Raw genomic sequence first — 27,093 nt, forward strand, 5'->3', positions numbered from 1 at the left:
AGCATAGTCATCAAAACAAAAATGACCTTACACTTTTTCACTATAATTTACTATAATTTACTCTAAATGCAATTATAACAATCCATACTCAATTATATCCAAGAAAAAGCACTAATAAAGCAAATTATATTGATTCTAAATATTTAAAATGCTGCAGCATTATTATCATATTTGTAATTATGGTTTGGATGCTTTTGCTGCTTCTTTTAAAGCATCAAAATCAAACATGAGCTCAGATACATCAGATTGCCCCACTGTTATACAACCATTCCGACAAAAATTCTTGAGGTTAAGAAAAGGTTTGAATGATAATGAATCTGTAGTAAACTCTTACCAAACACACTCACCAATCACATTAAATATAGCTGCCAAGTATGTAAGAGAACATTTCCGAAATATTTCCAACAACCTCATATGATGATCCCACCTTGTAAAAGTATAATTAGTATAGGGTTATGGTGATTAAGGTGACATACCTAGCAGAAAATGCTGTCTCTGAGAATTCTATTGTAGTGTTGTTAATAGCACCTAGTAGAGTACATTCAATTGGGTAAATAAATTTGATTGTCACTTTTATTTAAAGAAGGATATGAACACTTACAGAGCATTCTACTAGATCTAAAGTAGGGAGGTTACATAGATAAAGGTTATTTTTTCTACCATACTTTCTACCTTCACCTTTGGGACCCCACTATTGTGCTTGAAAATGAATTTTGATGATATCATTCTTTCAAGGTTGGTTGTGTCAGATATCTTCTCCTGTATATTTGGAGTTAGTAAAAGTATAACAATAACACTTTAAAATAACTCACCTTTAAATCTATGCTGTTATTGATAAAAGCTGCTGAGTTTATGGTCCAATGGATTGTATCACTTAGTTTGTCCTTGTGGATGTTTTTGATGCCATACATAGGAAGTACACTGATTCTAGCTTTGGAAATAAGTTCCCCTCTGATATGTGTAGAACCTTTCCACATCTGTATTTACGGTGATAATCAGTATGGATATATATGAAGAAGTTTTAACTCACATATTGTAGTAATTGAGACTTGACGACCTGGTTGTCTTGTATGTCCTTCATTTTGTCCACTGGGCCACTGTCATTGTCTGCTGCTGTGGCTTTGACCAAAAAATCCCAGCATATTGCTTGACAACTGAGGGGGTTTGGAAATCCTTTTTCTGTGACTGTAAAAAGTCTCATAGCTTTGTGAGCCTGGCTTGCAATATGTTTGATGATAGGGCAGGCCATGGAACAAAGCTTTGGCTTCACAGTGGAAGATTTTGGAAGAGAAATAATGCTGGGGCTGCATGTCATAGTAGACATAGATGTACGAACAATTGAACAATCTGTTCCTCTTACAACCTGTAAACAAGTAAATAAACATTCTCAAGGCAACAATATTTTTACCTCATTATTATCCACAACTCTTTTTGGGTAGCAGTTGTCCTCCTCCTCCTCCTTTACCTCCTCCTCATTATCATCTGATAGAGGCTGTAAAGAAGGTACTACATAATTATCTTGATCATCACTAGATATTTCTGCGGGACCCAGAATATGATCTATTATATTCTTGCTATCATCAGCATTGTCATCATCATCAGCAACATCCTTATTATTATTCATTATCATCACTATTTAGGTATATATTATTACCATGTAGGTTGTCTCCTTCAGAATCTTCTTCATCAGCCAACATTGCTGTTACTCTTTTACGTGTAGCTACAAATAAGTATTCAGTTTTTGTGCTCTTAAGAGTAAAATCACATACCAGATTTCTCTGCCTCAGCTTCTGAGGCTAATGCAGCCTTTTTTCTTGCTAGAAAAGCCCCAAGCAAATTTTCCTCTATTGGTGTAGAACAAGTAAGAAAAACCTTTATTTTGACGTGGCTGGGGCTATCTAGGCTGGGTTGAAGGAGGTGGTGATAGAGAAGATGCTGTCACTAGATTATTTGCTACACCACTGCCCCTAGTTCTGAGAGCACTAGATTGTTTGGACCATGTAACTCTAAGCTTTAAAGACCTCAAGAAAAAATAAGCAAAAATGGCCAGACCTAAATGTGTCTTCAGCAGAATGGTAATTCAGAATAAATAAGCAATAACAAACCATACTGGGACCCACAAAACAATACATTACCTATGTCCCCTCTATCCCTTTCTAAGCCTATAAGTTAAAATAAGCAACCCAAATAAACTGATATTAAGTTAAAAAATACATTCCCCTCCCAACTATTTCTATTTTCTACCCAATTCCTAAACTGACCATCTGTGTGTACAACAAATGAGGCTCTCTCACTCTGATAATCTAAATTAAAGTGTGTTGACTCCTTAGATCTGAAAATGGCAAAGTCCCCACTCTTCAGTTCAAGAATAAGTCCCTACTCATGTAACACAAGAGCACCCTCTGTGAAATCTCCCAGTGGAAGAACAAGACAAAGGATGTGATCCTTACCATCTTTATAAGTGGTGGTGCTCACATTAATATTAACAACAAGAGATAAAAAGGGGTGACTGGAGATCCTGGTCTTCCAGGGAGCGTATCAACTATCTTGGCTAGCATAGAGTATTCTTTTAGTAGGCAGAATTCCATCTAGGAAACACATACATCAGAGAAGTTTAGGCATGAAAGAAATAGCAGAAATCTTACAACGTCAGAAATCCATTGGAAAACAACTGCAAAAGCATCCTACAAGTTCAAATAAAGCTGCTCATTGTCTAAGCCCTCCTTTGACATATAAGGGATCATCTTGGTGTTGTTAGTGACGTTCAACTCATGTGGGTGCACATCAATAGGTGCCCTATAACCCTTGATCAATGTATGTATGTGGGTGATATATATATAGAGAGGGGGGGAAATATACCTGAGTCCCATATCTGTTCCACCAGGAGGTCTTGAGGAAAATAGTTGAAGGAGTCTAGGAGGTGTTGTATTGTGTCAGCAATTGCTTAGCCATGTTAGGTCCATATATTATCTTGTAATACTGCCCATGTCCAATAAAATTTGTTGTCTGTAGCATCACATTTGACAGTTCCACACCAAAGAAGAATCAAAGGGTCTGAAATGTTGAGTAATATCAAATGCTTGATATCTGATTCATACAAGTTTGATAGTTCAAGGATTTTGCTCATTGGAAAAAGACCCAAGAAGATGCTTGGCCTGCTAATTCCAGCATTGAGGTGGAGCTCTCAATATTGCATTTCATTTTAAGCTTGCATGAGCCAGGTAGCTTCTTGGTGGATAGTATCTGGAAAGAGAAGTGTCAATGGGCATGTGAAGTATAGTCAGCGCTCAGAAAACCAACAAGTCCATGGTTTTGACCAATTAGTAAGTGGTGGTTTTTTGTTGCCTTGAGGTATCTGAACACTCATTTGGCCACTTCCCAGTGCATACATCCTGGATTTTGGAGAAAATACAATAGAATCATGATCTTCACTTTTTAAGGGGCCAACAAATAAATTTAAATTGAAGTCAATTCAGGCTGGTCATGTGATGGCTGCAGCTAATCCGGGAAACCCCAACTCTGGTGACCCTTTGCCACTGCAGTCCCTGTCCAAGCGACTCACTGATGCTAACAAGCGACTCCTCCAATGAGGCGTCTACACACTCTGAGGTTAATGCTGTTGTGAAGAATACTAGCTCACGAGCCCCTGCTGCTATATAAACAAGGGAACAGGAAGCTGTTCTCCTTGATACTTTGTACAAAAATGTTGGTCAAATCACCGACAACTACAACCTCAAGGAGAATATTTTTGCAGAGGCAGCAAATATTATCAACATAAGGTTCCAGGCAACAATGACAGGAGCCCCCAAGTCTATAACCTCATGCAAAACAAAGTGGGCAGCAGTAAGTGGTGTTATGGCATTGTTACAATACACAATTTTTGGACCTTTAGATTTCATTCTCCACTTTAACTTTTTTCTGTAGTTTTTACACACTGTGCCATGCGGCACTTTCTATTTTTGTTCAAACTCCACTTTCTCGCACTGCACTGCATTTTTTTATTCTTAGCTACAAGTCTCTCACACAGTAGAGTTAGTCACACGGGCTATACCCTTTGACATCATCTGCCACTGCCTTCATCAACTGTATAGTCCCCCTGTTATTTACCCACAACTAACTCAGTCCTATTTTAAGGGGTAACCACTCCCACTCACTTCACTACTACTTGTCTGAGTTGTGCGCCAGAGTATACAAGCTCTTGGTTGTTACAGGCATCATTTTATCATTATCTAACAAAGGTATACAGTTGACTCTCCAATAACCCATACTGCTGGGGAGAAGCTCCAGGGTATGGGTTATCAGAAAAAAGGGTATGGATTACTATAAAGAATTGAAAAGGATGAGATAAAATATGATTCAAATGTGATTTTCTTCAATACAGCATGTTTATAGATTGAATGATGAGCAAAAAGTAAAGTCATCAGTAATTTTGGATTCTTTAAGCTGCTGTGATGCTTCAAGCCTCATCTGACGTATGAGGGAGGCAAGCATGATCTTGAGTTTTTGAGCCAGCTCACTATCTGTATTGTCAAGGTGCCACACAATCACAGCAGTGGCCTCCAGGACCTCTTTGCGCATGGGAGGAGACTCAACAGGGCATCTTCCTTATTGTCCCAGGATCCCCCTGCTCCCGCATTTGTGTCCTCACTTCTACTCTCTGCCATAACTGTTTCGACAATCTCCACATCTGACATACTTAAGGCAGTCCAATGCTCCTCCTCTGGGTTCCAAATCTCCCTCAAGTACATCCGGTTCACTTTTTGGAGAGCTCCTGTTGCCTGAAGAGCATCAAGAGCTTCTTCAACTGCTTTCTTGGCATGCACAAGAGAGTCAGTATCTCTATAAAGAAGGGAAAAAACCAGAATAGAGGGCTGGGAGGGCAGAGCTAGTAAAGTTGGGTAAAATTCTAGCCTTCTTCTAACAGTTACTGAGTGTGGAGGTGTCAACCTTCCACCAAGCAGCATCAACCAGCCGCATAGCTTGGAGCTGGAGCTGATTAATTTCATAGATGCTGCTTGGGGTGATGCCCTGGTTATATTGGGTAGTTGCTCACTAATGTAGGCAGCCCAGTAGTGGGCCTTGAAGCATCTGATGATGCCCTGGTCATTTGGCTGCACATGAGATGTCAGATTTGGCTCAAAATTCTCAACATGGATATTTGTAAAACGAGAGGGAACAACGTGGCCAGAGAAGTTATCCTGCAATAGCAGGATATGCCTCCCCTTCTGTTGCAGCTCCTCATTCTAGTTCCTAATCCATTCTTGATACAGGGGAGTTGTCATCCATGTCTTTGGATTGTTTCAGTACAGAAATACATGTGCTGATGCTGATTTCTTGTTGAATGCTCAAGGCTGGAGGTATTTTCCAATGACAAGAGGCCTAAGTTTGTTGGTGCCAGCAGCATTTGCTGTGAGAGCATATGTGAGCCTCAGCTTCTGCGACTTCACCCCATTCATCTGTTTGTTGGATAAGCCTTGATCAGGTGGCATCCTGTCCAGTGAGAACACCATGTCAGTACCATTTTCTGACAACACAAAGCAGGTAACACATGCATAAAAAATGCCAGTTTTATCCATGTTGTAAATATTTTGCAGTTGACAGCCCAACTCCTCAATCAGCCCTTGGATACATCTTTGCTCCCTCTCAACAGTCTCTGTATTAGCTGATGCTGCCTCACCATGCCACTTACACTCCTTGAGCCCCATCCTTTCTCTGTACTTCGTCAACCAGCCATTGCTCAATGTGAGCCATTTATCCTCCGGAATCCCAGCCTGAGCAGCAAAAAAGCACCACTTCTGCCGCAGCACTTCCGCATTAATGAGGATATTATTAGCCATCACATTTGACTCACCACTTATCCTCATCCTTCAGCCAGTCAGAGAGGAGGGGCTGCAAGAATGCAATGTCAGGGTAAATGGCACAGAAGTAAGCTGCTGTTTGCTTCTATTTCATCTTTGTATCCCTCTTGTGGTTTAAGACCTCGATCCGGATGGCAAGTGTGGCCCTCTGCTTTTTTCCAGTGTTGAACTGGGAAACAGGTGCAGGCTTTGTGGGGTTACTGTTGCTCCTGGGTGAGCACTTCAATTTTGATGACTTTTTCTTCCTCACTATCTTACTCTCACCTCCTCTCAATTCTCTCAGTTTTTCAACCAGTAATTGGCTGTCTTTATCAAGTCCCTGGAGCCCCTGGTTGTAGTAGGATATGAGGGCCTCAATGTCACATTGCTTGTCAATGAGGTTGGCTGGGCCATCAAGCCAGTTCTTGTCTTCTTCAGAGATGGACTGACCACAAGAAATGTGAGCCTCAAGCTCAGCCTTGCATTGCATGACACTCTTTTTGAGGGCACCAAGTCCCTTTTTGAGTGTTTCTAAGTCAGTGTTATTCATTTGCGTACAAATTTGGGAGATGAAAAATCAAGAAATCAGTGCGTAAATTTGTATCAATACAATGCCAGCTGGTCAGTGCTAATGCTTAAAATCTACTTTTAAGGGTCCAAAAGCTACCAGAAAGTATGGGATTTGCCCTCCCAAGTGCATAGGGCATTGGGTATCAGAGGTATATGGGTTTGCGAGCCCACTTTAGTGGGGACCAACTTGGGAGAAGCCTCAATGTAGGGGGTTTCAGAGGATATGGGTTAGCAGGGAGATGGGTTATTGGAGAGTCAACTGTATATGTTGTACACTAGCTCAAGAAAAGCTATTGGGCTATCAGATGCCTGGTGAAATCTGGCCTTGCTAGGAGTGATAATAAGGGAGCAGGTATAAAGAAAAATGATCCTGTGTGGAAAGGTATTATGTTGGTATGTATCATTTTTACATTGTGAATATAGCTCACCCTCCTCTTTCCAGAATGATCCTGCTGCTTTAGCCTTTCAAAACAAAGGCTTCCCCCACTCTGAAACACTTTCCAAGATTCTCCCTGGAACAGAGCCTACTGGACATTACATCCACCACCCTAGTGCTACCACAACTATGAACCTGGCCAATCTTGCTGCAGTAACCACAGAAATCAGCACTTTATTATCAATACCCCCTCCCAGCACTTTAGTATCAATGCCCCCTCCCAGAGCCCCTGTTGCTTCCCCTAGCATGGCCCGATGCACCCCTCCCACTGCTGTCTCCTCCTCACAACACAGTTACTCCTACCTCTTCTGCATCTGTATCACCATACTCTGACAGTGTGCTTTCCTCTCCTCACCAACCCTTGTTGTCTTCAGTCAGAAGTGCTGTGGACCCCAGCACATTTCCATCATTGTTTATTGCCACAGATGAGGGCTCTGGGTCTGTTTTTACGAGTGTAAGCAGTTTCAAGCAAAAGCATAGTGCAATGGAGAGTGCCAGTGTGTCCAGGTCTTTAGAAGGTGGCTCTGTTGTGAGCATCTCAAAGTATTCGCATCCAATGACAGCAACAGCAAAAGCCCAGCAGGAAGGATCAAAAGCAGTGAAGAAGATAACCGGCCTAGTTAAAGAACTCACAAGGGGTGCCAATACTGCTGCAAACACCGCAAATGCACCCACAACCAACCTTGGCTGTGCCATTATTTTCTTGTCATCCTCCAACTTATCTGATATAGATAAGGCCAACCTTACCAATTATTTCACTTTACATTAATTTGAAGCAGCCGCTTATTATTATCTACAGAGTGAAGGTGCCCGGAAGATATGGGTCCAGAAGAGTCCCTGTTTATCTCCACCTACAATACTGTCACATCCCCAGAGCTAGCAAAGCTCTTCCTCTTACATGTGTTCTCCAAGCACAGAGTTCCCGCTTATATCACCTCCAATTGCGGCTCCAAGTTTGTCTCCCATTTCTTCCGCTCCCTCGGAAAAGCTCTCAACATTTGCCCCCACTTCACCTCCGGTTACCACCCAGAGGGCAACGGACAGACGGAACAAACCAATCAGATGCTAGAACAGTCAGTACCTATGGATCTACTACAACTACCAGCAGGACAATTGGTCTGGACTTCTTCCATTAGCGGAGTTTGCATCTCCGAGCGCCGCTACAGGGGTGTCCCCCTTCTTTGCGAACAAGGGTTACCACCCTAACATCTTTGTGCACCCAGAGCGCAACCTCACTTCCGCTAGAGCCTGAGAATACGCCATAGACCTTGACGACCTCCACCAGTTTCTCCGGGACGAGATTACCCATGTACAGAAGCAATACCATAGCCCCACAGATGCTCCCCGTATGCCAGCCCCGGATCTCCAAGTTGGCGGACAAGCATATGTCCTAGCCAAGTACTTCCGCTCCACACACCCCTCCAAGAAACTCTCAGAGAAGTATCCTCCTTGACCCTCTGGGCTTCTACTGCCTGTCTTGCTTCCTCCTCCACCATCTCTGCGCAGAGTCAGGCCATTTTTGCAATTGCGGTCTCAGGGGTGTTGAACATCGTGGGTGGTACTAGGTTGCGGGTGGTAGGAGGGGTGGGGTGGTCTAAGTTTATGAACAAGACTGTTCAACTGAAGGAATTCTGATTCGACCCCCCATGTTATATATCCTCATTCAAACTCAGCCGGACTCTGCATGCCGCCCGCTACTAGAAAATTTGTCCACCAGAAAAAATCCTACCCTAACCACGTTTCAATATATGTCCACTGGAGCCCTTTTCCCAAAGGCTATTTTTGGGTCTCAAGGGTTTGACCCTAAGAGGTGGATACTGTCATATCCGTACCAGAAGACAGAACTCCGGCATCTCCAAAGGAGTTGTTCTCCGAGTCCAAAGCCCCCAAACTATTGTTATACTCGGGATTACGTTCCTCATGGTCTGCCGGTCAGCATAACTTTCTCCTTGCACATTCTAGTATTCCTTGTGGACTCTGTGGTTAGACCTTATGATACACTTCTTGCACATACATTCTCCTCTTGCTAGATAATTGTCCGCATGGAACTCTGTACCTACATTACAAGTTACTCCTTACAAGCTCCTGCTCCCCCAACAGTATATAAGCTGTAACTCCTATACTCCATTCCAGCAGTTCAAATATCAACTAGATTCCCTCGCTTTCTTACCAGTCCTTTTCTAAGTCCTTTCCGATCCTTCTCCAAATGATCTTTACTCTGCTCCTTTTCATCCTCTACTTCTCCTCTGTCCACTTCCAATGAGCTAGGGACCAAGGTCCGTGGAAAGGTCTAGTGCACGAGTTAATCCAATTCCCCATCTTGTCCTCCGTACTCTGTTACTCTGCCCTCTGTACTCCGCAGCTCTGTTACTCCAAAGAGGCCATGGTTCTGACAACCATCCAGCACCATCCAAGTAGTTGTAGGCAGGCAATCTGACAAGACCAATGCAATTCTCCATCAGGGCTTTTGAGACCTTGATAGCAAATTAAGTGCACTTTCATGTAGTACAGGCATATCAGAATCACAAATAACCGATCTTGGGCACAAATCCCACTCACGCAAGATTAATGCCCATAACTTCTGGAATATTTATGGTCAATATTGCTGTCCACCAAGGAAGGGAAAGGCTGAGGTGTTCTTCAAACGACCAGGTCACAGGCAGCCATTGTCATTTATTACAGTAGACATCATCATATTTCAATTTATTATTATTGAAGCGGTAGCAATTCGCAAAGAGTGCTACATGCACTTCAAAAAAGCATACCCAGATGCATGGCAAGATATCCTTGGAGCATTTGAAGAGGCCTCATAATGTTCTGAGTTTCCAAAGACAGTTGTACAATGTTCGCAAGACTTCAACAAGTCTAAAAGGAAAATAGTTCAACTTGTTAGTGTTTGCAATTGGTTTGGCATAACATATGTAATTGATTATTGCACTAGATTGAGGCACCAGCAAAGGTGCATGACTTTGAGGTGGCAATGGTGATGGCTGGTAGTGATGTAAATCAAGATGCCTCTCTTGCATTTGTTCATACTACCCTACGTGTTACAATACACAATTTTTGGACCTTTAACTTTCATTCTCCTCTTTAATTTTCTTCTGTAATTTTCACACACTGTGCCAGACAGCACTTTCCTTTTGTTCAAACTCCACCTTCTCACGCTACGCTGCCTTTTTTTATTTTTAGCTACAAGTATCTCACGCAGCGGAGCTTGTCACAAGGGCTGTGCCCCATGACATCATCAGCCACTGCCTCCATCAACTGTATAGTCATACATGTACAAACAACCTGTAGTAGTATATATACCCTAATAGATCAAGGAGACTCCTCAGTGAGTCCTCCTGTTGTTTACCCACAACAAACTTGGTCCTATCCAAGAGGTAACCACTCCCCTCACTTCTTTATAGCTTTGTCTGAAGTTGTGCGCCAGAGTATACAAACTCTTGGTTGTAACACCAGGTGCTGAGAATGTGAGTAAAAAGAGCCTAATAAAATCAAATTAAATTGCTGATTCTTGTGAAAGTTCTTTCAAGACCAAGGTTGAGCAAATAATGACCAGATGATGGGTAAATTCAAGGCTCACATATAGTAGGTTGTTTAACGTACTGGTTGACATACACTTGTTTAAACCCACAGCAACTGTGTTTCACTGAACTCAATAGGAGATACATTTGACAATCACAGCAACAAGGCAAATGTTGCTCCTGAGTGGGAAAAAAATTTCAAAGGCTCTAACAAGGTTGACAAGGAGGCTATTGTAGAAGAAAAAAGTGATTTGACCCCCATCAGGAGGCTGGTTTTGGCTTAGCTTGGTATGTTGTTCACATTCTCAACCAGGTAATCCTCACATATGCAATATATACAGAGGCTCTTGGCCACAAATTTGTGTCTGGAAAATATTTCCCTTGGAAGGGTATGGCAAAGGAACTTGCATCCCAAGATATTGTCTATGTTAACTAGCCTCACAGTGTGCTTCTCCCAGGAGAAGAGCAGTCTTCTACAGCCAAACCAAAAGGTATATCCAACTTAACGCTCTCTGAGCACTTAAAGCTGTTTGCAAGCTTGCACAACCTATAACAATCAATTACTCTTCAAATCTTTGCCATAGTTACAACTTAAGTACTATAATTTTTTTGTATCATGTACAAGCTGACACTGGCGGCCTACTGGTGGCCTCCTGTTGCTCAATTAATCCATTCTACCAAGCTTGTCATTGTTGGTGCTGCCCCCCCAAATGGCTCTTCAGATCCTTTTAGGTGGAGGAAATTTGCCAATAATGGCATGAATATTTGTGGCTTGCCACACAAAAAACATATATCAGCCAGGGGAACAAGAAAAAGAAAGGATCAAGGACATCCCAGTCAAGCCACCCACCAAGATGAAACCTCAGATGAGGACAAGCCTCATGCAGAGCCTCCTGCAAGGACCGGTGGCAAAAAAGTTGAGGTTGTTAAAGTTGTGCCCCCCCGTTCAAAGCTATCGAAGTCAAAGGTCAGGTTTAATGAGTCAAGCAATACAGAGTTGATATCAGAGGTTGAGGCTCCAGAAAAAAATGAAGAACATGATGCACAGTCCACTTCTGACACAGGATATACCTTTCCAGTTCAAAAGCAAAAAGTCAGTGCTAAGGCATCCAAAGTGGTACACACTCCATACATTTGCAGCAGGAGAAGACTACCAACAAGCCACAGTAGGCAAAGAAGGCATTGGCAATGGTCAAAGAGTTGCAAAAATCATCCCATACCAAGAGCCTCCCAACCACAAAAGGACAGAGTACCGAGTACCAGCCCTAGGGTTGGCCAGCCATTGTCACTAACTGAACCTTTATCAGAGAATGAGAGTCCCAGAAGGACACAGGAAAGTGTTTGTCCCATTGCCAACCTTTGAGTGCCTGTGGAGGCTCACCTAACTATTGTACAGTCTTAACCCTACTCAATGAGTGTGAAGAATAGCTAAATGTGAAAAGTAAGAATAAATGTTTATTGTTGGGCTCTGCTAATATTTATCTATATAAAGCACAACTCAAGCCCACACTGTGCAAGGCAGATGATATTTCCAAGGAGGGCAGTGTTAACCTGGACAAGATGCTCAATTTACATTATCGGACATTCAAGACGCTTGCAGCTCGTGCCAATATACCGGAGCCTCACAACACTATGCAACCCACTAGCAGTGCTCCCCCCTTTATTTCTGTTGCTAGTGCTTCCTTACCCTCTTTAACTGCAGAACATCCATTGGTGCAACATTTGTACATGCCTGCTAGGCTTGCTGGCATCAAGGAGGGCCATCCTTCTGTTACGTTGGGCAATAGCCGCCTTGCCGTACAAGATGTTCCTACAGAAGACCCATATTGCATGCCAGGGGAGGGAGCACTTTGCGGTGAACAAAGGCCACTATGCTGGGGAGCAAGACAATATCACAGCTTTAGCAGGTGCCTCTCGGGAGCCTCCCCCCCCCTCCTATAGACTACATGGGTCATAGCAAGCAACATTTTGTGGATGACTACGTTGGTGTTAGCGGTGGTGTGGTGTCATCACATCCCCCACCTATATCAGGCATTGGCCATGCTGAAGGCCCATATTACACACCATTGGAGGGGCCACTTTATGCTGGACAAGGGCCTTTGCATTATCCTGGGGAGCAAGTACATACAACAGCTGGAAAGGGAACCTCTCAAGAGCCTCCACCACCTCTCGACAACTACACCAGTAGTGGCCGTGCTGAAGACCTGTATCACGCACCTGGGGAGGGGGTACATTGTGTTGAAGATGGTGCCAGCCACTATCAGGAGCAAGGGAATGTGACAGCTGTAAGGGGTAGCTCACGAGAGCCTCCTCCCCCTGTCAACAACTATGTAGGTCATTGCAGACAGGGTTCTGTAGACAACTATAGTGGTGGTGCTATTGTGTCACATAGATTATTGGAAGGCCAGTACACTGACTATTGATCAAGAAATCAGCTTTGCAATGGGTGGTTGTATCAGGGACAATGGAATGAGCCTTACACCTTGGAAAATGCACACCATGCAGGACTCGACCAAAAATATGGTCAAACAGCCCCAGGTGGTTATGCGCCCTCAAGCCATGAGGGTATACATCACAAAAATATGTGCAACATTGCTGGCACCCTGCGCCCTTAAGAAGACATACATGGATGTACTCCAGTACTCTATCAAGGTTCTGGAGACCCCCCAGAGTACTCAGCGAACCACACCATGGCAGGGAAATTGGTACCATGCAGGGCATGGACACCAAGCAAGGGTATTGCAGTTCCATCTGCCACCTTATCTTGCCTTGCCTGCTCTTGCCTTGCTAGGAGAATATTTGTAAAAGTTGTCCAGCAACCTCATATGATGATCCCACCTTGTAAAAGTATAATAAGTACAGATTTATAGTGATTGAGGTGACGTACCTAGCAGAAAATGCTGTCTCTGAGAAATTCTATTGTGGAATTGTTGATAGCACCTAGCAAAGCACATTCAATCTGGTAAACAATATTGATTGTTAATTTTATTTAAAAAAAAGATATGAACACTTACAGAGCATGCTACTAGAGCCAAAGGTCTTTCAGAAGTAGCCTAGAAATTGTGAATAGTAATATCAAATAACGCCAACATAAATAAATTTAATAATGTCATTGTTATAGTTTGAAGGTAGTGATGATGGAGAAGGAGTACTTTTTGCAGCTCTACCCCTGGCCATCAGATAACTGCATTGTTTAGAATGTATAATCCTAGGTATTGGAGTCCTGAAAACCAAGCCAATGATACAAGTTCAGTATACGTGGCAAAGATGAAAGATACAAATGATACAAACAAATACAAATCTAAAATAATAGTTTCAGCAAGTGAAAAATTCTTGCGCACCAATATAGGGAGAATATGACAGTGAAAATATACTGTATCCAATGCACAGAGGCCCTTCTTTACAAGTACTGAGAAAGACCGGCCTATTTGCAGCCCGAATGGTTGAACCCATTTGAGTTTTTATTTTGGTTTGGTATAGTATTGAAATGACAATGTGAAAAGGTAAATAAAATTCCCACATTTTGACACTGTGTGCCACAGTGGTGAGCCATAATAGAGGGCAGGAGTGCGTTGCAGCACAGTAGCACTTTCCCACAGTTGACAACACATTTTGCTCAACACTATAGGCATTATAGAGAGATCTGACTGCTTTTTGAGATGTTTAAACTTCGGTTGTAACACTTTCCCGCGCATCAAGCGGGAAAGTGTTACAATCGGAGTTTAAACATCTCAAAAAGCGGTTCAGATTCAGTCTCCTACCCACCCTCTATTTCGAGAGAGGGGGGATTTATCCTAGTGCTTTGATGTTGAGATGATATACGAAAATAAAATAAAAATAAAACACATCACATGACTCAAAAATTTGAACGTCCCTCGCTCTCTCTCCATAATAGCTGGAACATAACATCAGTAAACAATGGTTTGCCACAGTGACGGTGTCGATGATGAGAACTGTTGTTAGAAAACCACACACAAAAACAAACTAACACACAATCCTCCCAGATTCCACGGAACTTGTTTATGGGCTTTGCCTCCTAGAACAGTGGGTGCTCTGGTTGTTTGTGGGGTGGTATGTATGAGGATCCTTCAAAGTAAAACCCAGAGATGTATGGGTGTGGGTTTTGAGGAGGAGGGATAGTTGGAATATAGAAAGATAGGGGCTTTGTGGCGAGTATAGACGAGCACTACCTTGCTAATTGTAGCACAAGGTAGGTTTGAGAATGACAATATGACGAGGTTCCCAGTGATAGCAGGCTCCTGACGCACAAACTGTAGTGCTCAGAAGGACTCTAATCGAAAGGGATGACAATGACTTCAAAAGTGGGAAGTGACGATGACAGCAGTTGACAGTGGTAGCAGTGGGAAGTGTTGTGACCACACTGGATCACAAGCAGCAGAGTAGTGAACTTCAAATTAGAGAAGAAGTCTGGAATTGAGTTTTTGTTCTTTACAAGGTAAAATACAGGGGTTTATATAGTAAAAGAAAAGTAGGCTATGCACAGTATAGCTGTGCAAAAAGAATGAGAAAGAACATAAAGGAAGGAATGTACACTGATAAATCCTGTGTAGGTAGTACAGGATAAGATATTAAGAACAAAGCTTGAAGGAAGTGTCTAGCCACTTGCTGAGAGCAATCAGGGACTGGAACTAGAGTCCAATGTGAGTAACTGTATTATTAGAGAATATGACAGGTATACAGTACCTAGAGTCCAATGTGAGTAACTAGAGAATAGGAAGCATTGGACTCTGCAGTACTGTCCGAAGTTTTGTAAACAAAGGTAAACAAAGCAGCCACAAAGGCAAAATAATAGAGAACACAATCAATAGTGAATGATAGAAGAATAGATAGAGAAAGGAATGAAAATATATAGGTAGCACAAAGGTGCAGAATCACCAAAACTAACATAAGATTGTCAAAAAAAGGAAAAGAAAGGGATTAAACAATGAATGCTGTGAGTAATGTCACAGGTTTGTACAGCCATAAAGTAAAGTCCAATAGCAAAAAGAGAGCAGGAAAATCATGATATTATGGGAAGATACAGGTAAAAAAAAGGGCAAGGCAAAACACTATCAGTATCAACACAGTTCCTTGATTGTCAGTCAGGCATTCTAAAAAATATGTGTCCATAAAAATGATTCAAAGTCCGATGGTATAACCGATGAGTAAAGAGAAATAAGTAGTCCTTAAATGTCCAATAGCAATCATAACACCACATGAGTAACCTCTGCCCAAGCCTTTAACTTTTTCTATTGAGAGCCCCAGGCCGCTCTTACCTTTGGCCTGACCTTCCCAGAGTATAAGCTCCTGACTTACTAGATGGTGTAGGCCTTCAATTTTGCAAGTGCCTATTTGTAAGTTAGAGGGTAATACCAATTTTCTCCTCTCAATAGGCTCATCATTGCCATCACAGGAACCCGGGAGGTCAAACAGATTTATGTCTTCTGAATTGTCATCTTTGTTGGAGTTTGGCCATCCCAGGACCTCCTCAAGGAATTTGACAACATCAATATTACCTATATACCTTTCAACCTTGAGGTTGAAAGCATTTATGCAGGAAAGCAGGTGTTGACACCTTTCCTCTAACTCCAGTTTTTCTGCAGTTGTGCCCTTTTTTTTTGATTTGTTTTGCATACATTTGCAGCTGTATCGTGTTAGGTAGTGTTAATCACCATTAGTATGTATCCCCAGGATTCCGGGGGCCCGGGGACTTACATCAGGAAAAACCCTTTTGCTATATAGTGCTATATAGTCCCACCTATATATATAAATGCATTCATAGGAACTATAGTACTATCAGTGCAATCATAGCTCTTATAGCTCTTATAGCGCAGTAGTAGGCAAAATTTTGACCAAGGTGAGAAGTTTCTATATTTCCTCAAATTCTGGATTAATCTAGTAAATTTGTTCAACAATAGAAAGAGGCCAGAAGTGTTTGGAGTCAAGTATATTAATATAGGCAAGGTACTATAAGTGTTCTTATAGCCTATAGCAGCCTACATAGCTCCTATAGTTGTAAAGGTCATAGTTGTAATATAGTTCAAGGTGCTTAAAAGGGCTAATAAATCATACAGTATTAATCAATTATGTATCCTATATTAGTGAAATAGTAATTTGTATCTTTGATATTTATAAAAGTAAGAATAATGATTCATCCAAATATAAGTGGTGACAATGAGTAAAAAAATAATCTAAGTCCATAAAAGGTCAATATATAATACCTATATAATATATTTTATGAGCTCTCATTATGTAGTGGATAAATGTGATGTGTGGCTATAGGTTGCTTAGTCACCCAAGAGCTGACCGGCGGGTTGGGAGTTTAAATCCTGTTTGTGTTGATTTTTTTTTATCAGCCACACAACAATTTCCAACATCTATAAGAGCATTTATAGGGCTATATGAGGCTCTATAGATGGCAGAGGTTCTATAACAGGTTTAACCACTATAACAGCTTTATGAGTACTTATAGTGCTATAGAGCTCTATATAGCTACCCCCATTTTTCCTGATGCCTACTAAGTCTCTTCCAACCTCAGACCCACCAATAACCAAGCAGCAGTTCCTCGGACCACTCCATTTCTTGTTTCCTATTGTGATAAATGCAGCTGGATTTTTGCTTTGCTGGGTAATTTTGCTATGGAGACTTTATATATATTCATGGCATCTTTTTTATACAGCCAGTTTTGCTGTGCTTTTTTTTGCTGGGAAATCCAGGCCTCTATGTCCTCAGAGTCTGCAGTGTAATTGATGTTTTCAAATGCAAGCTTGCTTGATGTTGAACCTTTTTGAACTTCTTGCAAAGTGCTGGGACTTAGCCATAAATATGGATAAGTTATTGAAGCCCGGGACCTACCCATTCATATAAATTTTTTTCAATTCGAACCACTCATGTGATTGTCCAATATTTCTTGCCTATGTGACTTGCTCATAGCCCGGGTACTTTGAGAGACATCATTGAAAGGAGCCCAAAGTGTTTCTAATATCTCACCATCAACCTGCCCGGCCCCGGGGATGAAGTTAGGGGCGTATCTTGGGAAGCAGATGTCTTGATATCTATGCACAAGAAATAATCCAATGCCTTTGTACATGGATACACCACTGGGGACCTGAAGGTAGGGACTTTCAAGGACCTCTTGGAGACATTTTTACCATATTGGCACATTATATTGTAGAGGACTATACTGAGTTGATCCCGGCCAATGAAGGCAAGGCCTGATACAGGGAATAGTCCATGCTCATTTGGCTATGAAGAGTGAGCACTTGCACAATCTCAGATTTGTGGACCACTCCCCGTTCACCTTTCTGAAAGTCCACTAGGGCACCTGGGCAAAACACCCTGTGCCAGGTGCAGGCAGTAGCACCAATCCCAGTAGCATCAAGGTGCTGCTGGTCCTTGTTTGCCAGGTTTACAGCTCTGTGGTCATCACAAGTAGACACCACTTTATTTTCTTTGGCAATTTTGAGGTGCTCCATGTATGGTTGGTTAGCTGTCAAGAATACTGTGTCATCAGCCAATGGAACTTCATCATGGGGGTTCTTTGACTTTATGCATTCTGTGTTAAAGTTTTTGTTCATGACAAAAATCCTCAAGTGATACTGCCTGAGGGGGTCCTGCTTCCAATTAAGCGAGACATTGATACCCGGCTGAGGGCAAGCTGGGCAAAATAATGCTAGAGACCCCAGGGAATGGTGACACTTGGGTAAGTGTGCAAATCCATGCCAATGCATATATTTCAGATGTCTCCACTGCTGGGACACTCTCATGAACTCCTGATATCTATTCCAGAGTGAGAAAATATTATTGAGGTTGCCAGGAAGTCTAGAACTGAGGGATGCACTGGGACCTTGTGTGGGAATGCACTATTTGTCACCTGCCATATCTTGGAATAGAAAGTCATTGCAGAAGTTTTACATTCTTTGTTATCAATTAAGAAGTCATCAAGCAAAGCAAAGGTGAATGCTGTTTGAGGCTTCTTCTGATTTGCCAAATACAACCCATTGGACAAGAGCTGAACATCTGAGTGAGCAGCATTGGGATAACTACATCATCTCACAGGTCAGTGGACAAAAGCGATGGACGCTATGCAGAATGTGCTTATGTGACAATTGAGGGCTCTAACTTACAATTGCCTGATTTGCCTACTGATATTGTACCAATCCTGCCTACTCCTACAAGATTCACTTACAATCCTAAACTCACCACTATGGACAGCTCTTCAATGCTGTTCTCTAAAAAGAGTCATACTTGACCTCACTAGTTGCATGTCTCTTCAAAGTGTATGTTATGCTATCTTGAGCCACTTTGCTCGCTGGTATTGCTATTTTAAGATCATTTACAGGCAAAAATATCAATTAACATATAGCACAAGAATTCTGAGACAAGTTTTGAGGGCCAAAAAAATTGGATGACACTACAAAGCTAGACTATGATAACCTCCCAACCCCACAGACCTTTATCAATATGGAGGCTGGCTCCCACATGACATAGCAAATGGGTGTAAGGTCTGATAACACCCTATGTAGCTCAAGCCTCCCAAATGCCATATTAATGTGCACCTCCTGTTATCTAGATGTCAACATCTCCATGTTGAAAGCGCAAACAGACATCCTCAATCAGCTCACAGCTATAGCTGCTTGTATTTTCATTTGATCCAAGGACCAATGCTGTGGCTGTTTCCTCTTCATTTTCCAATAAATGGGGGGTATTATCTCATAATTACACATGGTTGAGGATCAATCCCCTATTTACCTTTAAGTACCAAGATACTAAACTTATCTAAGTTCCGACCTACATTATGAACCTGAACCATGGATCAATCCACCAATTAGTTTTAAGGACCAAGGTATTATCCCAAATTAGCTTTAGTCCCCACTATATGGACATAGACAATGGACTAATACCCTAAACACCTCTAAGGACCAAGGTATTGAGGGCTTTTAGCCCCATCTTTTTGGTGAAGATGATCAAGCTAAGAGCCCCCCCAAAATGGTCGCCTGAAGTGAAATTTTGGCATCAATAGCTTGATGTCAGCTAAGGAGCCGCGACTGTAAAAATTATCATTTTTATTTATCAGTCACCAAGCTTGTTATTGTGGCTGAAAATGACAACTTCAGATATTCTCTGGTCAAATTGGTCAAGATCAGGTGAGTACAGTCAAGGGATGCCAGATAGTCATGTTTAATAGGATAAATAATGTATATTGTGTCAGAACTTAGTAGATTGGTCACACCATCAGACTGATAAACATTTCACTATTTTATGTATCTCACAATGCATTATAATTAGAGAACAACAATTATAGGACTCTCTTCAATTTCCTGATGGAGCTTATAGACTTGGGGGCTCCTGTCATTGTTGCCTAGAATCTTGTGTTTATTCTGCTGCCTCTGAAAAAACAGTCTTCTTGAAGTTGTTGTTGTCAGTGATTTAACCAACATTTTCATACAAAATATCAAGGAGAACAGCTTCCTGTTCCCTTGTCCGTATAGCAGCAGGTGCTTGTGAGCCAGTATTCTTCACAATGGCATTGACCTCAGATTAGGAGTTTGGAATGTAGAGAGCGTGTAGATGCCTTACTGGAGGAGTTGATTGTTAGCATCAGTGAGTTGCTTGGACAGGGATTGCAGTGGCGAAGGGTCACCATAATTAGTTTCCCGGATTACACAGCAAGCATAACCAACTTTTGTCATACTCATAATTGATGGAAAAGTCTGAAAGTAGCTGAAGTATTTGATTGCATTTTGGACCTACAAAATGATGTCTTTTTGTTGACATATTCCCATAAATACTATATTTTTGTGTGGATATGTAGAAATATGTTAACAAAAATACATTATTCTAATAAAGTCTTGTAGGTTCAAAATGCAATTAAATATTTTAACTACTTTCAGACTTTTTCTACTTTCAGACTTTTTCATTGATTTTGGGTGTGACAAAAGTTGGTTATGCTTGCTGTGTTAACTGCAGCCATCACATGACCAGCCTGAATTGACTTCAAACTGACTTCATTATTCGTTGGCCGAATGAGGCCTAGGTTTGTAAACTCCGCTGCCATGGCTTATACCGAGCGGCGTTTCAATTTCAATGTTACACGAACGATCTCATCGAAGGTCCTTGGCCGATAATTACCATTCTGCACAGTGATAACATTACCAGCCATGGTAAGCACTCTTCTAGAACACTGCCTGCTTGCGTTTTGTTTCTTCAGATAAAATATTGGGATGTTCTTCGGGATGGATTGCAATTCTGGACTTGGATTATTCGTTTTTAACTTTTGCTGATTATCTGCATTACATAGGCTGATAGTCTCCCACCTGTCACTCTTCGTACTCGTAAATTTATTACCAATCGCCTCCTCGCTCGTCGTCAGTTCGTCCTCGACGTACTTCACCCATCTCGTCCTAATGTTTCCAAGGCCGACCTTTCTGAAAAATTAGCAGCTATGTACAAGGCAGACAAAGCTAGAGTGGTCACCTTTGGCTTTCGAACGCATTTTGGTGGAGGACGCAGCACTGGATTCGCAATGATATACGATGACGAACCATCCCAGAAAAAGTTTGAACCTAAATATCGTCTCGTGCGAGTACGTACATTTTCTTTCATTCGAAAGTATTACTGACATGAACATCCATATTTTAGTCGGGTCTGGAAATCAAATCAGACAAAGCATCTCGGAAATTGAGAAAAGAAAGAAAAAATCGAGCCAAGAAGGTATGCCCATATCGTAATCATTACAATTTGTTAAGCCTAATTGTTTTGTTGCAGTTGCGTGGTACCAAGAAAGTGAAAGCTTCCGAACCCCCGAAGAAGGGCAAGTAGATATTTGTAGGGCTGGTTTCGAATCTGCTTCCTGAATATTCCTTGTTGGTCGGGCATGTTGGAGTGATGAATTTAAATACGTTTCAGACACATCGCTGTAGGCTCGTGACCAGACAAGGTGAAATTATTACGCACTTACATAATGGCCTGTTTGGATGTCACACCAAAGTGTTAATAAATCTAAGTGAAACTCAGCTGCTGCATAAGAGGCTATAGAAATGACTAATATTATTTACCTAAGTGAAACTACAATAGATGTTAGTTTAAGGTGATCTCTAATAAATGTAATGTAACACACCTCAGCCGCTGCCTAAGAGGCTATAGATATAGTTGGAGGTGCTACTTGCTACAGTATAATAACTCCTAGGAGAACAATGGCTGCTTTAGCAGAGACAGGGTTTATCCGGTTGTGTCAAGCATCTGCCTACAGCACTTATGTTGGCATGACTGACTCAAGGCCATTCCCAAGCTGCTCTGGCTTTCCGTCCGGTTCATTTGCTCCCTATGGTATTTCCAGCTAAATTCATAACGAGAGACCAATATCTTGAAAAATCACACCCATAGAAGTTTGGCTGACTTTCCACTGAGTTAAATTCAGTTGAAATATCAGACTATGGCCTCATTCAGCCAACAAATAAACTGAATTTGAAGTCAGTTCAGGTGGGTCATGTGACTGTCCCTGAGAATTTGAGTGAACCTTCACTCAGAGATATTTGTGATGGCACTGATAAGATTATCATCATGGCAATCATCATAGATCCTCAAGTTCAACAAGCAAACCATCAATGTAGATTCCTCACCATAGTTGCTACTGTCCTCGCACAAGTCATGTACTACTATAAACACATATTTCTGTCTACTACTGTGCCCATCCTGTACCATACATCATTACTGACTGGTGATGCCTGGGTCTGTAAGCTAATGAATGGACATCCAGACCAAATCCGGCACAACCTTGGAGTCAGCCTTGAGGTTTTTGAGGTTTTGGCTTACACCAGAACGGCTTTACAATGTCACACAATGGAGTTGTGCTTGAGGAATAGCTAGCTATATTTTTATATGGGTTTGTGACAGGATTATCTAGCCGCCACCTCGGAGAACACTTCCAACATTCACCAGAGACCATATCCTGGTATGTGTTTTAACTCTCATAGCTGGCAAGTATCTGTGACACACTTCTTGTGCCTTACTGCGGTGTTCGTTATCATTTAAAAGAGTGGGCTCAAACAGGTTCAACATGAGTACAGTTTATTATTTATTTCTCTACTCAAACATATAAAAATAAACAGTCCACAAAACCCACAAGAGCTTTTTAATTTGCAGCATACTATGCTGCTCAACATTATTGAGTGGATCTTTGGGGTTCTCAAATGTCAATGGCATATCCTTCAAATTCCACCTGAGTACAATTTACATATTTAGGCCCACATCCCCTCAGCTTTTTTTGCAGTACTTTGTAGCTCTCATTTCACATTTTCTAGTGATACCTACATGTTTTTATAGCTTACAGATAATTCAATATTTTTGCTGTTTTTTCAATGTTATTTTGAGTGGTTGAAGATCCAACTGGAATTCTGCAGATAACACCAAATATCTGGATGTTCCAAATTTCCAAATTTTCTCTCTTTTTTTAAATGTGGTTTGTCCAATTTCTACAAGACAAATCTTAAAATACCTGGAGATTTGGCTTACTCAAATGTTTCTGACCTTTGATGATTTTTACAGATATTTTCATCAATTTCTATATATTTCAAGGTATATCTAGATATTTACATTTGTGGCTTGTCACTGGGCATCATGATGATGGTGTAATGACAACAAATATTTAGATAAGATTCAGAACAACTCAGCTTGCAGGATTCAATCAAATTTCAGGAAAATAGTCACACAAGGATGAAAACAGTCTGGAAGATGATTAAAAATAATTTCAAAAAAATGCTGTGGATAAGGGTTGAATATAAGGAAGACATGAGTTTGAAATGTTTTATAGTGAATGCTTAGGATCAATGATAATGCAATTTAGAGTGGATCCTTGGATAATTTAATAAATATTACCTACAAAATATTCTCTTTATGTTGCCTGCCTTGAGCATGATCATTTTGTAAATATTTTCTATATAATATATGAAACAGTAGTACAATGATTTTACTAGAAATTCTAGACTCAAAACTGTGAGGACAGGCAAATGATATTAGGGATTATATTTTTACAAAGAAATCACTGTAAGATCACACTGCAAGTCTAACTATTATAAGTCAATCCCCAGTGTTAATGGTGTTTGCTGCTTGTGTGAAAATGGCCTCCTTAAAGTTGTAGTTATTAGTGATTTGACCAACAGCTTCGTGCAGAATGTCCAGGAGAACAGCTTCCTGCTGAGTTGTCCATATAGCAGAAGCTGCTCGTGAGCTAGTCTTTTGTACAACAGCATTGATCTCAGATTGCAAGATGGAGTGATTGGAAAATAGAGAGTATGCAGAAACCTCACTGGAGGAGTTGGTCACTGGCAGCAATGGTTTGCTTGGGCAAGGATTCTGGTGGCAAAGGTTCACCAGTAGCGGGGTTTCCCGAATCAGTTGCAGCCATCACATGACCCACCCAAACTGACTTCAAATTCAGATTATTCATTGGCTGAACGAGGCCTAAATCTTACAAAAAAGGCTTAACTGATGTGGTCAGACTCTGACAAAGTCACATGCTGGTGACTGGCACTGTAAAATTATTTCACACTCCATGTAGTCTTCTTGTATGTCTGCTCCCATGTGGTGCTGGTTTATCAATATGAATTTAGCAGTCAGTAATCTCAGCACCAGACACTTTGGGAAGCGGAGTTGAACTGTTGGATCTCCCTTCCCAGAATGTCTGGAGATTTTCATATAGACAATATAGGGATTCTATCAGAACTGTGATCTTTGGAGGAGCAGAGTTCAGAATGCAGAGATGAAGTAGAGACACCAGGAAAAAGCCTTTTGCTATATAGCAGAGGGGTTTGTACATATGTGCGAATAAAGACTATTATAGCACTATAAGAGCAACTATAGTATGATCATACTGACTATAGTATTATATGAGCAATAAGAGCAATGGGAGCAACAAAAGCAATAATAGTATTATAGACACAAAATTTAAAATGTTATATATGACTACCATAGTGTTTGATATGCATATTTGCTACTGAAGTTATTAAGACAAAATTTGTGACAAACATCCAGAACATTACTATGAGTTCAATAATGAGGACATGTATCCTGCAAACCACCAAAAGCAGGGATAAGTTGACAAACCTGTCTAATACTGGATAAAGATATGATTTGTCCTGGAGGAAAACCTTCAGTGTTTAGAGGTACCTTGTTAACAGCGTACATTAAGTGGTCCTTTTCAGCTGTGGATTTAAGGTTGCTATACCACTCTACATATGCCAAATGATGTTTTGGCCAATTATTGGGGGATGCGTGGAAACCGTATAGTGTTTCAGATAGTTTAATTATTACTCTCAATCTCCCAATTCTTGTTCCTTGAATACAGTTATTAGTATTGGACATGCTTGTGGTCATAGGGTAAGAGAAACATTACCATTTATGCCTGTAGCCTCACTGTAACAACCAAGAGTTTCTTACTCTGGCGCACAACTCAGACGAGCATAAGAGAAGAGAGAAGGAGGGATCACCCCTCAGGTTTCAACAGGTTTGTTGTGCTAGACAACAGGAGGACTCACTGAGTCCTTCCCCATATATTGCTCCTGTATATATACTAAAATACATGAGGTACTGTACAGTTGTAAATAAAGTTTAAAGTCCAATGTCTAGCATGTGACCAGTCACATGGTGAGCCTAGACACTGGTCAGGTGATGTGTCACATGATTGGTCATGTGACTTATGAAAAGTCCGAAAATGTAAAGTAAAGTAACTGGTCACATGATCAGTCATGTGACTTGGAAAATAAAAAGTAAAAGTACAAAAAGTAAAGTGTAAGTAGGTGCTGGTATGTCAATTGTAACACTCACAATCAGGAGAATTCATCACAACCACTGTGTCAAACTGCGGCAATAGATTGTTTTTTCCACTTGGCCTGGCTTTGACAGAATCTACTCCAGGTCGACATTGTTGCCTAGGCTATCTAAACAGAATTTGAAGCCATGGAAGATATTGAGGTTTTGAAATGGAAGAGGTAGTAATTTGGTTTCACTACGTGTATTTCGGTGAGTTAGTTTACTGTTAAGGAAGACTTTGAGTGCTGATTCAAATCCAGGGCACTGATGCTTCTCCATGACATCCAAAATGCTTTGCTGACATTTATTAGGATACTTGGCGACAACATGTCTTTGGTTTTGGAACTTGGAGTGAGGGAATTTGTCTTCTTCATTATCCATGGTCATTCTCAGATAGCTCTGGAAAGCGACCACCTTTTCACGACACAGAAGCCATGTCACCATTTGTGGTGCCCCATCCCCCACCTCATTACAGAGGGGGCCACTCGTCAGAGTGGGATGCCGGCTGGTCTTGAGGACGCATGTAGTGCGCGCCTCTTGTCCGTCCAACAGTGTCTCACTGTTGGAGAAATTGTTGCGCTAGTGCCGATGCCCTATGCCGACACCGCTTGCAAGTTCCTAGAACTCGTCTTCTCTTCTCGTGAGAAAGAGTTGGCAGCAGATGCGGCTCATAAAAAGCTGCAAGCTCTGCACAATGCGGGTAATTTCCCCTCTTGGCTAGGTAGCTCTAGCCCTGAGATGCCGCTTACTAAGCAGTTTAAAGAGGAAAAATGGGAGGAGAGCTCTGCGCTTGAGAAGGCATATCTCGCTTACAAGAAAGAGCAGCTAGACAGGGCTATTGCCCTTAAGTTGTCAGAAGCTTCTATGTACCAAAATGCCCTCACAGAACACACCATGTACAATTATATTGTACCTAAATTCGCCATCATCCACAAAGAGCAGACAAGGCTTTGCCAAATCCCCACTCTGGGAATGGTTGATAGCCATGGTATTGAAGGGCCCTTAAGGGTTGTAGCATGGGAGGAGCTTATGTACTCGCTGACACCAAATATCACAAAGTGGTCCTTGAAGGCAGATGCCGATGTTGCAATGGGAGAAGTGATGGCATCAGGCAGTAAATCCATGGAGTCCCTCATAGACCGCAAGGTCTCCACGGCCTTCAAGAAAATACAGAAGCTCCATAATGCGCACATCAAAGAGAGGGTAAGTCTTGATACTTATTTTCAAACTGGACAGCATGTAACTTCCTTTTGTCACACTCTTACAGAAGAACAAGATCAACTTCGTGAAGAGGGCAGCAAAAAGGAGGAGAAAGTCAACGGACCAATCAGAGGGCGCAAGTAGAAGCAACGCAGCCCCTCCCCCTGCCAAGAAAGGCAAAAAAAGCGGAGAGCCTTACAAGGGGAAGATCAACAAGTTGAAGAAGGACAGGAAGGGCAAATGGAAAGCCCCCCGGAAATAAATATACATATCTTTGATAGCCGTTGTCACAGGACTCTAGTACGAGTTGGTTTGCCCAGTCCTAGAGTACCTTTCTACTATACATGGACACTTTGTGCTAGGACCATTTTCAATTATATGTAGGATGCTGAAAAATTCATTTACAATGATTGTAACACATGGCCAGACTTCTAATTAAGTATCCCAACCCCAGATGCCATTGATATCGTCCTAGACCACGTGCCTATCTCAATTCTTGAGGCAGCCGGATTTCATGGCCTTATACATTTAGGACCAAATATTACTGTTCCAACTCATCTCGCTATACACCTAAGTGTGGGAATGAAACACCAATCCGTCCAAGAATGAGACACTCACTTGCTGTTATCCGCTTACAATGACTTAGAAGATCGCCTAGGATGGCAGTTCTTTTTTGGATTAGCAGAAGGAGTGAACCCAGAAAAAGACACCTATG

The 27,093-nt window shown here is 41.5% G+C and overlaps 7 protein-coding genes across 7 annotated transcripts; 4 read left to right on the forward strand and 3 right to left on the reverse strand.

The window, feature by feature from the left end:
- Positions 1-177: 177 nt before the first annotated feature.
- SERLADRAFT_404477 (uncharacterized protein) lies at positions 178-2,558 on the reverse strand (the record flags this gene model as incomplete). The annotated part of the gene is made up of 13 exons (XM_007312013.1): positions 178-254; positions 348-365; positions 477-504; positions 602-618; positions 666-759; positions 813-977; positions 1,031-1,363; positions 1,409-1,506; positions 1,655-1,720; positions 1,770-1,817; positions 2,136-2,162; positions 2,262-2,332; positions 2,476-2,558. The coding sequence occupies 13 exons, from the start codon at positions 2,556-2,558 to the stop codon at positions 178-180; spliced, it is 1,125 nt and encodes a 374-aa protein (XP_007312075.1).
- Positions 2,559-4,544: 1,986 nt separating this feature from the next.
- SERLADRAFT_431662 (uncharacterized protein) lies at positions 4,545-6,387 on the reverse strand (the record flags this gene model as incomplete). The annotated part of the gene is made up of 2 exons (XM_007312014.1): positions 4,545-5,111; positions 5,980-6,387. The coding sequence occupies 2 exons, from the start codon at positions 6,385-6,387 to the stop codon at positions 4,545-4,547; spliced, it is 975 nt and encodes a 324-aa protein (XP_007312076.1).
- An 807-nt stretch (positions 6,388-7,194) lies between these two features.
- Positions 7,195-7,539, reverse strand: SERLADRAFT_431663 (uncharacterized protein; the record flags this gene model as incomplete). The annotated part of the gene is made up of 1 exon (XM_007312015.1): positions 7,195-7,539. The coding sequence occupies one exon, from the start codon at positions 7,537-7,539 to the stop codon at positions 7,195-7,197; it is 345 nt and encodes a 114-aa protein (XP_007312077.1).
- A 3,447-nt stretch (positions 7,540-10,986) lies between these two features.
- Positions 10,987-11,662, forward strand: SERLADRAFT_404479 (uncharacterized protein; the record flags this gene model as incomplete). The annotated part of the gene is made up of 2 exons (XM_007312016.1): positions 10,987-11,337; positions 11,435-11,662. The coding sequence occupies 2 exons, from the start codon at positions 10,987-10,989 to the stop codon at positions 11,660-11,662; spliced, it is 579 nt and encodes a 192-aa protein (XP_007312078.1).
- Positions 11,663-11,930: 268 nt separating this feature from the next.
- On the forward strand, positions 11,931-13,175 carry SERLADRAFT_431665 (uncharacterized protein; the record flags this gene model as incomplete). Its single annotated transcript, XM_007312017.1, has 3 exons — positions 11,931-12,225; positions 12,312-12,704; positions 12,763-13,175. 3 exons carry the CDS (start codon positions 11,931-11,933, stop codon positions 13,173-13,175), a joined length of 1,101 nt encoding a protein of 366 aa, XP_007312079.1.
- Positions 13,176-20,437: 7,262 nt separating this feature from the next.
- SERLADRAFT_454511 (uncharacterized protein) lies at positions 20,438-21,404 on the forward strand (the record flags this gene model as incomplete). Its single annotated transcript, XM_007312018.1, has 4 exons — positions 20,438-20,533; positions 20,671-20,955; positions 21,012-21,083; positions 21,138-21,404. 4 exons carry the CDS (start codon positions 20,531-20,533, stop codon positions 21,189-21,191), a joined length of 414 nt encoding a protein of 137 aa, XP_007312080.1.
- A 4,101-nt stretch (positions 21,405-25,505) lies between these two features.
- On the forward strand, positions 25,506-26,640 carry SERLADRAFT_431667 (uncharacterized protein; the record flags this gene model as incomplete). Its single annotated transcript, XM_007312019.1, has 2 exons — positions 25,506-26,381; positions 26,446-26,640. 2 exons carry the CDS (start codon positions 25,506-25,508, stop codon positions 26,638-26,640), a joined length of 1,071 nt encoding a protein of 356 aa, XP_007312081.1.
- Between the last annotated feature and the right edge of the window lie 453 nt (positions 26,641-27,093).

The sequence above is a fragment of the Serpula lacrymans genome (genome assembly GCF_000218685.1).
Source record: "Serpula lacrymans var. lacrymans S7.9 unplaced genomic scaffold SERLAscaffold_1, whole genome shotgun sequence".
NCBI lineage: Eukaryota > Fungi > Basidiomycota > Agaricomycetes > Boletales > Serpulaceae > Serpula > Serpula lacrymans.